Below are 10,049 nucleotides of genomic sequence, written 5' to 3' on the forward strand. Positions count from 1 at the left end.
AACATGTGCTTCAGATATATTGTAGTCACAATAATTATCAAAGATGTTTTAACAAGGTATGCTTCGATTTTTAAATGATCACTTCTTCATCACTGGTGACCTATTTTTAGAACAGGACCGCGGGCTACTCGTGTGGGCATGTTGCTGATGTTCCTAATGATGGCCAATGTATGACTTTAGCACTTGGACCGACTAGATCCTTTATTTATTTATTTATTTTGTAATGAATGATGAAATATGAATGTATTAATGGTTGAGCTATTTTTGACTACAAGTGCGTGTGTGTGTGAGTTGACAGGATGCATTGCAGAAAAAGTGATCACCAGGGAGAAGGAGGGGGGGGGGGGGGGCGACACGGCGGTTGTCTGGCCGCGGAATCATCACCTCCCGGCGGCGTCTGCTTGCAAAGGAGCCGCTCCTCTTCCACTATAACCAGACTTCTGCAGAAGAGGTCGCACAAGGACTTCTGAAAGGTCCAAACTTTGCACCACTGCGCGCGTATGCACGTGTATGAGCGTGTGTATGTGTGCGCGCTCCATTCAGTGAAACGTAACACCAGGCCGGCTCCTCAGTCTGAAGCCCCTTCGGAAACAGGTTTGATTATATATAAAAGCTTGACCCGGGAGAGAAACCCAAACAACTGTCTGTGCTAATATTAGACGCATGCGCGCCTGTGGAGGACCTGCACGTATTATTGGTGCTTGGAAGGTGGGGTGGCATTATTCCATCACAAGATTTACACATTTGTCTGCAGTTGGTGGAAGAAAAAAATATCAGTTACCACCATATAAGCCCCTTTAATAGGAAGGACGGATGTCCAATAACACTGCAGAAATGCACCTTCAACATGAGTTATTATCATTAGTATTATTATTATTATTCACATGTGCAGAAAATAAGTGCATTCATTTATATATATATATATATATATATATATATATATATATATAGAGAGAGAGAGAGAGAGAGAGAGAGAGAGAGAGAATTGTTGCAGGAGAAAGTTGCATGTCACCTGACTGCATGGAGTGAAAGAAGTTTGCTGAGAAGAAGAAGAAACAGAACAAGAAAACACATCTCCCCACCCCCACGGCAAAAAGGAGACCGCCCACCAGAGACAGTCAACCCGAGACCCCTTATAGATTTAAAAAGAGAGGCTGCATTCTCAGACTGACACTTATTCAACAGTGCTACCTTAAGCAGATTACTTTTTTTTTTTTTTTTTTTTTTTTTTTTGCACTGCCTCGCAGGGTCAAAACAGGCGCTTTCGTGCTGCTGCTGCTGCTTCTTGTCCGTCTCCTTCTCCTCCTCTCGTTCCACTTTGCCTTCTTCCCCCATCATGTTTGGGATGCTGAAAGATCACCCCCAGCCGGGATTTTTCTTCTTCTTCGTGTGCTTCTGCCACCTCATGGAACATCAGAAAGTTCAAGGTAAGCAATTCTCATCTTTTACAAACTTTTCTCTCTCTTTTTTTTTTTTTTTTTTTTTAACTCCCAACACAAACACACAATTTCACATGTAGTGCACATGCAACTCTTTCATTTTTTTAATACCTTTTTTTCATGAGTTAAAATGACGCGTAGAACAGGTGCCGTCTACAACGGGAGAAGTGAGGCAAGTTTTCTCGTGTTTGGATTAACTTGTGCCAAACTTGCAAGGTATTATTTTTGAGTCTGCATGGGAGGATTTATCAAGCAACATGTTGTTTTTATTATTATTATTATGGTTTTTTTCTTCAATAAATATGTGTTCGTGAAATCTCCACGCTTGATAGCGGTTATGCAAACCATTTGCAGTGGTGTAAAAAGAAAAGCGTGTTCGGCGCGTCATTGCGCGCCGTGGAGCTTTGGTGCTGCATGTCTAGACGCTCCGCGGCTGTGGGAATTAGGAGCACCCTCTTTTTTTTTTTTTTTTTTTGGTCCCCCCGTGTGCTTATTTGGTGCTCGCATTGTACGCGCTGTCACTCACGCGCACGGGAGCGAGTGTTGGAATAGAGTGGGGCGGGGTGGCGGGGCCGGGTTCTAAAAGCGTCCGAGGTTTGTTTGTGCGCCGAAATGCAAACTTTTGATTTGCAAAATGTATTTTGTGTTGTTGTTTGCAGCTGGTAACTGCTGGTTGCAGCAGGGCAAGAACGGCCGCTGCCAGGTGCTCTACATGCCCGGGATGAGCAGGGAGGAGTGCTGCAGGAGCGGCAGACTGGGCACGTCTTGGACCGAGGAGGACGTCCCCAACAGCACGCTGTTCAGGTGGATGATCTTCAACGGCGGAGCCCCCAATTGCATACCTTGCAAAGGTGGAGGTGCACTCATTTTCCCTTGGTTTGCACATTATTACGCGTGCGTATTTTCGGGTTTACAGCCGCGCGTCATCCTTTCTTTGCCTCCCTGCCGCGCTGCGTAACAGAGTCGTGTGATAATGTGGACTGCGGGCCGGGCAAGAGGTGCAAGATGAACAGGAGGAGTAAGCCGCGCTGCGTGTGCGCGCCAGACTGCTCCAACGTCACGTGGAAGGGACCCGTGTGCGGCTCGGACGGGAAGACCTACAAGGACGAGTGCGCGCTGCTCAAGGCCAAATGCAAAGCCCACCCGGACCTGGACGTGCAGTACCAGGGCAAATGCAAAAGTCAGTCACCTGCTCTCTCCCCTTTCCACATCATTGCGTAATTCTCGCTTTCATTTCTTGTTCTTTCTTTCTTTCTATCTTCCTTTCTTTCTTTCTTTCTTTCTTTCTTTCTTTCTCTCTTGGTCTGTCTAGCTCTCTGGCTCTCGATCTAACGATCTATGAATTGATCGAATGTCCGCCTGTCTGTCTCTCTCTCTCTCTCTCTCTCTCTCTCTCTCTCTCTCTCTCTCTCTATCTAGCTAGCTAGCTCTGTTGCTGTTGGGTGGAATCCTTGCATCTCTAAAAGCATTATTTTCCTGGAATTTTAAAGAACAGCATATTTTTTGATGTATTAAACATTGTTTCGTTAAAGAGCACAAGCATTGGTCAATACTTAATATTGCTTAACCCCCGTGGGGACTGACCAATTGTATGAAATTGGGTCCAAAAAAACATGAAGTTGACCAAATTTTGCCCGACAGCAACCGTTTACGCTCGTTATTGCATTATGGTGTAAGACTCTTTCATCGCGCAGAAACGTGCCGCGACGTGCTGTGCCCCGGCAGCTCCACCTGCGTGGTGGACCAGACCAACAACGCCTACTGCGTGACGTGTAATCAGATTTGCCCCGAAGTGACGTCCCCCGAACAGTACCTGTGCGGCAACGACGGCATCGTGTACGCCAGCGCCTGCCACCTGAGGCGGGCCACCTGCCTGCTGGGCCGCTCCATCGGGGTGGCCTACGAGGGCAAATGCATCAGTAAGTTCCCCCCCCCCCCCCCCCCCCCCGCACCCCATCGACCCCGCGTGCACCCGACCCACTTCTTCGAATGTGTGTTTATTGCTCCCAACATTCCACGCTGGATAGAGAATGTTTGCTCAAGAAATTATGGACATTTGATTATTTCCTGATGTTGGCAGCGCTTCCCCTTATGGGGGAGTGGGGAGGAACAGCAAAACACAGTTCAGTGCTGGGGGGAGCTAAGTAAGGGGCAGTGGTCGGAAGTAACCGAGTACAAATACTTCCTTACTGTGTCGAAGTACTTTTTTTTTTTTTTTATCTGTGCGGGGAAGATTTTATTGCCAGTTAACTTTTCACTTTTACAGAAAGCTTATGTTTATGGTGGGAAGATACATTCTAGACCCACCTGAAATAGGGGAATATCCATGATATCGAGGGACCATATATAAAATATTTTTGTTTTACTTTTATCCCTCCCACACATTTCAAATACATTTAAACACACATAGGAAATGTGTTTGAGCACAAACATTTTTTTCAAAAATAAAATCTACAGAAAGTACTGTCCAGTATTGATAAGTGATTTGTTCTGTGACTATACCTACATAGCATTAATGCCTAAGGCGGTGGTTCTAAAGCCTCTTACGTACCACCTAAAAAAAAATGTTCATCAAAATTGAGACCGAGGTTTTATTCCTCAAAAGAGAAAATATTATTATTGTATGCCATTGCAACATTATCTGCAGTTTGAACATTAGCATTGCACTTAAATATAGGAAAATAAATAAATCACGATTCAATTCAAATGTACTACACATAAATGGTAAATAAGAATTGTACCTATAATAAATGTTTAAAAACAAACACTTATGAAAGATTGAATGTAAATCTATTGAACTTAAGTTAAATACAACTGAATTGTACTTAGGCAGTCATTCTTTTGCGTACCACTAGTGGGAGCCCAGATTTGACACTTTGATAATCACAGGCCTAAAGTATGACTTTCCATTGTTATGGAGGAGAACAAATGAAGTGTTGTCAGTATAAAGGCCGTGTAACGCCGTCCTTCCCGAAGCATATCCTGAAGTTTAACTTCTCCTGAATGGCCAGAATCTGCCTCTGGCACTTAGGCTCTCTGCCAGAAGCCAAAGAAGATTCAGGACGCTTGGGGATCAATCGTAAGGATTAAAAAAAAATTATTCAACGCATTCTATCTGAAAATCCAGGAGATTACCAGCAGCCAATCAGAGCCCAAAAGAATGAAAATCCTGCAATTACATTATTTGAGATATGTATTGACTTTTTACTTATTTAAATCAATATTGATGTTTTCAATACTGTACGATATTTATATTAACGTAAAAAGCTGTAAAGAACCATTCAAAAAATAAAAAAATAAAACTATTGCTATAAAGCGGATCTGTTTCACAAACATATCAGCTATATCGTACAGCTGTTTAGGTGAACTGTGATATAGCGTGGTACACTACTTTGTACATTCGTACACAGGTATCTGTACTTTCTCGTCCTTGCTTTTCCAAAATAGACTTGATGCAAAGAGTTGAAAAGTCAACTGCTGTTGAGATCTTAATTGATTGAGCTCGTGGGGACTTATAAGGTGGAAAAAAACGTGGGCAGCTGCAACACGAAGTAACGTAAACCAGGAGGCGTTGACAAAAATGGCAGAGAAGAAATATACGTATTCCCAAATTCAAACATATGTTTTTTATCCTCTGCAAAAAACTATTAATATTACTCTAGACCACAGGTGTCGAACTGATGGCCCGGGGGCCAGATCCGGCCCGCCACATCATTTTAGGTGGCCCGCGAAAGCAAATCAAAATTGCTCATTGTGTTCTGGTGTAATACCATTGAGATATTAGCAAGCATTTTTTTGTTACCAATCCCCCTTTGAAAAGAAATGTAACAGTTGAAAAACATGTTTTTATAGGCTTCTGATTTCAAAACTGGTTATTCATCAATGTGTTGTGTATACTGTATGTAATTAGAATATATGTGGTAATCTTTCATTTATATGGGTTCGAGGGAAGTCATAACTACAATGTGGCCCGTGACAAAAATGAGTTTGACACCCCTGCTCTAGACTACAGTAGTTGAATGATACTCTTGTTTGTTTGTCTGCATGACTGTATTATACTACCGCCCGGTGGCCTAGTCACACACAACCGAAGGATGCACAAACAGTTTAAGTCTTTACGTTCTAATTAATTATGGAACTGAATCTACGTATCTCAAGGCACCACTGGGTATAATTAATGGTAAAAAATAAATAAATAAATAAACATTTTTAGTTTCGTACATAAGTACATTTCAAAGTCTGTTCTTGTTTTACTTTTAGTGAAGTAAAGGAGTTGAATCAGCATTTCTACTTTTACCAGGGTGCTTTTTTTACACAAGTACAGTGGAACCTCGGTTTACGAACGACCCCGTTTTCGAAAAAAACATTTTTAAAGATAAATTACCTTGGGTTACACACTATTTTCTTTTCACGACTAGCTTTGGCGTGGCCGCAGAAGGCTCTGGACTTTTTCTCATGCCGCATAAACATCATTGACTCCATGCTTCAGGTATATTTGTTTTTTGTTTTGTTTTTTTTGCCTAAAATGGTCACCACTTCCCACAATGCAATGCAAAAGCCGCATCGCATTGTGGGAATGCAAAAGCTGCATTGCATTGTGGGACGTGGTGGCCATTCAGAGCTAGCAGTAACCACAGTGAAGGTAAAGATTACTGTACCCAAAAAGGCTAAGACACTCCACAGTGATTTGCTACCGAATCCACTGTTATTTCATCATCATAAATTGCCTGATTTCTAAATTGCACAGTATTTGTTTTTAACCACACAAAGATCACAATGAGGTAAATATAACGTTGTCCTGCAGCTGGAACGGATTCATTTCATTTCCATTCATTTAAATGGGGAACATTACCTCAGTTTGCGCACGTTTCGGTTTGAGAAAGCGGTCAAACAAATTAAATTCGTAACCCGAGGTTCCACGGTATCTGTACTTCTATTTAAGTACAGAGAGTGAGTACGTCTGCCTCCACCACTCAGGGGGAGGATTTGTGTCCATGAGATCTAGTGTTGAAACAAATCAAATCAAAGCATGAAACAGCTTCCAAACAAGATGTGTCCTTCATTCCCTGACCCTGCCCCTTGAATGATCTCTGTGCTCCCAGAGGCCAAGTCATGCGAGGACATCCAGTGCGGCGGCGGCAAGAAGTGCCTGTGGGACGCCCGCATGAGCCGAGGACGCTGCTCGCTGTGCGACGGCGCGTGTCCGGACAGCCGGACGGACGAGGCGGTGTGCGCCAGTGACAACACCACCTACCCCAGCGAATGCGCCATGAAGCAAGCCGCCTGCTCCGAGGGGGTGCTGCTGGAGGTCAAGCACTCGGGATCTTGCAACTGTAAGTAAATATGACAACAGAGCTAGAAAAAGAAACAAACTCCCCACCCTCCCTCCAAGGCAGAAAGACAATATTCCACATTGCTTAAAAGACCCCCTCCCCTTGCCCCTTCCTTTCCCTTCTTTTCCCTAAATTCCTACCCCAGACGCACCGACAAGCACAGCTTTCGCAAGAAGAACGGACTTGGAATGGAACGGACTTGCATGATGTTGTCATTTTTTTTTTTTTTTAATTCCCCCATGTAATTCCTCTGCAAAACATTGTAACAGAGAGACTGTAATTCAATACGAGTGACGTGGCAGTTTGCAGTGGAACAATCATGATATGTAAATATAAAATATGTGATGAGTGCCGGAGTATATTTTGCCTTAAATCTCATTCAGCCGAGCAACTAATGGAGCGATTCCGTCGCACGCGCCGAACTAAGGATGGCCATTTGGACTACACTTCACATTATAATCAATTGACCTGTTTTGATCATCTCTTTCTCTCGCTGAATGTTCTTAACTCCTGTTTCCATGCTAGTGTCGTACTGAGCAGAATAATACTGACAAGAGTGAACACCATCTATACATCCATCCATTTTCTATTGCGCTTGTCCTTCACGAGGGTTGCGTCCAAGATGAAGCCTATCCCACCTGACTTTGGGGCGAGAGGCGAGGTATACCTCAGACGTGTCGCCAGCCAATCATAGGGCACATATAGAAAAACTACCATTCATATAGTGCATTTGACATCGTCTCAGTTTAATTAGTTTAATAAAAGTTGCGTCACAAATTCTCTCAACAATCATTGAACCGATTAATCGATTATTATGCCCATCCGTTGTTGTAAATTCCATCAATGACCTTACTGGTGCGTTTACAGTATGTGCGTGTCTGTGTTTTTTAATTTTTTTAGAAATGTTTTATTTTGCTTGGCTGTAAATCAATCAATTCCATAGTCTCTTGTAAATACGCTCCCAGGCCTTTTCGCTATATTCACGTGATGGTGATTGTAACATTGGTGCCGCGATAGGTCAAGATGAACGGTGAATTTGAACTTTGATAATGGGGTGTAGACTACCTATCTATCTGTAGAGCAGACAGCATTTGTCGGGGGTGGGGGTGTGGTGGTAGGGTGGTGGGGGGAGTGGGGGGTGCTATTGAGCAAGAGCCCTAAAGGAAGTATTGCATTTACATTCCATGTTGCTCCACTCAAAAGAATGTCTCGTTGTTAGGTTCTCGTACTATGACACCAGAGGGACCAACTTTACGATCACCTCATGGGCTGAATATTTCTCAATGTGATATCCGACAGCTCGCATAGGAAGCTCACCCACGTCCTCCTTTGATTGTTAAAAAAAAAAATTAAAAAAAATAAAAATAAAAAAAAATGATTTAAAAAAAAAAAAAACATCTTTATTGGTACATGTCACAATGTTTGGATTGACGAGGGACTGCCTGTTTTTTTTTTTTTTTTTAAATACTGTCACCCTTGCTTTGCTTAGATTTTATTTTATTTTATTATTTTTTTTTTTTGTACTGTGTCCAAAATGTAAAAAATGTAAAACGAAAAGGAAATACCTCAGAGTTGTGTTGATGATCTTTGAGCTGCTTGCCGAGGCCCGGGCTGTGACACCTCCTCCACTAACTAACTAACTAACTAACTAACTAACTAACTAACTAACTAACTAACTAACAACAACAACAACAACGAGCACCATACAGAGCAGAAAAGCAGCGTTTCTTTCACAAATCCACCCCAATCCACTGGACCCCGGACTCCCTGAACCTGTCCCTATCACAAACACCTCCCATCGATCCATCATCCCCCCTTTCCCCCCTCCCCCGTCCACCTTTTGTAGACCCCCTGCTCCGCTAGATAATGTAAAAGTTGCTTAATAGCGGCAAAAACAAGTACGAGGAAAGCTGTGTGTGCCAGTGTGATATTTGTTGTGGTCGGTATTCATACAACAGCTATATTCCCCTCATATAGCCATCAGAGAAGAGCAGGAAGAGGATGAGGATGATGAAGACTACAAGTCCTATGACCATTTATCTTCTATGCTGGATGGATAGCCCCCCAATCGTCCCCGCCCCCACACACCGATCCCCCCTCTTCTGATCACACCAATCCCAAGGAACCATGTCCATACTGTACATGATGTGTATGCTTATTTATTTTGAAACAAAAAGGAAGTATACATATAGTCCAGTCTGCTAGATGTTTATTTATACATTTGTTGTTTTCTAATTTATACATTTACAATGTCAGGCTTACAATCTACCACTCATTTGCTCCCTTTTTTGTTGTTGTTGTACTTTTTAATCATCTTTTTTTTTGTCTTTATTACTATGAAGAAATATATTTGTCCAAAGAGAAACGGTGTTATTTATTTGTCACGTTACCATATATGAGTTCTCGACAAATGCTGTAAATTGCATTCCGCTTTCATTCAGCTGTAAAAAAAAGAAAGACAGAAAGACAGAAAGAAAGAGAAAGAATAAAATCTGCTCGCCAGTGTCAAATTTCTATCACAGATGTTTATGTCACACCTACGTAAATGCATGTTTAGGCTGTGTGTTTATTTATTGGGAATATATCAACCTTTTTTTATGTACAGATGTATTTCTGGTTTGTTTACAGATCATAATAACTGACCAAAGGGAGTCTCTCAATGTTTTTTTTAAAAAACAGATGCAACACAGCAAGCAGTAATTTAAAATGAAAGACAAAAAGGAAAAAAAAAGAGCCAATTGATTATTCTTTTTCTGTTTTTCCAGTTCACTTTTAGGCCTTTAGCTTTGTCGACATTCTTAGATAGCATTTATATTGTGTCATTAGAACAAAAAGAAGAAAAAGGCACGTTTGGGATAATACTTGATGACTTTTGGAAACAATGTGCCATTAACATTTGTGTGCTGTTGTCTTTCTACTATGCCAATGTTGCTCTCGCTGAGCTCCGATAGGATTAACGTGTATTTTACTGCAGTATTCAACACAATATCACTTCGACAGTGTTTCTATTCTTTTGTTTCCTCACATCACATTTTTATTTTTACGCATTAGCAAGAGAAATACAAAATTCTCTTATGAATATATAGTTTTGTATTTTTTATGTAAATGTCATATGTACATACAAAAAAAGTTTGAAGGTATTTGTACAGATATGAAGAGTAAGACAATAAACGTTTTTTTTTTCCTTATTCATTTTCCTGACTCTTGTCTTGTGGATATGATTAAAATCGCCCAAATTAGATGGGAATACCCCTGTTACTGTAATAAATGTATTCTT

At 41.7% G+C, this 10,049-nt stretch overlaps 1 protein-coding gene across 3 annotated transcripts; it reads left to right on the forward strand.

Annotated features, from left to right (window-relative positions):
* The first annotated feature begins 1,242 nt into the window (after positions 1–1,242).
* fsta (follistatin a) lies at positions 1,243–9,435 on the forward strand. Of its 3 annotated transcripts, none has more exons than XM_061672088.1 (6): positions 1,243–1,427; positions 2,099–2,296; positions 2,401–2,619; positions 3,134–3,358; positions 6,542–6,772; positions 8,750–9,435. In XM_061672088.1, the coding sequence occupies exons 1-6, from the start codon at positions 1,337–1,339 to the stop codon at positions 8,830–8,832; spliced, it is 1,047 nt and encodes a 348-aa protein (XP_061528072.1). In that variant the 5' UTR covers positions 1,243–1,336; the 3' UTR covers positions 8,833–9,435. The 3 variants fall into 3 exon arrangements, with proteins under 3 accessions (XP_061528072.1, XP_061528073.1, XP_061528074.1); XM_061672089.1 differs by having other exon boundaries at positions 2,099–2,290; XM_061672090.1 differs by having other exon boundaries at positions 6,918–8,833.
* The last annotated feature ends 614 nt before the right edge of the window (positions 9,436–10,049 follow it).

Source organism: Phycodurus eques, chromosome 3 (assembly GCF_024500275.1).
Source record: "Phycodurus eques isolate BA_2022a chromosome 3, UOR_Pequ_1.1, whole genome shotgun sequence".
NCBI classification, from domain to species: Eukaryota; Metazoa; Chordata; class Actinopteri; order Syngnathiformes; family Syngnathidae; genus Phycodurus; species Phycodurus eques.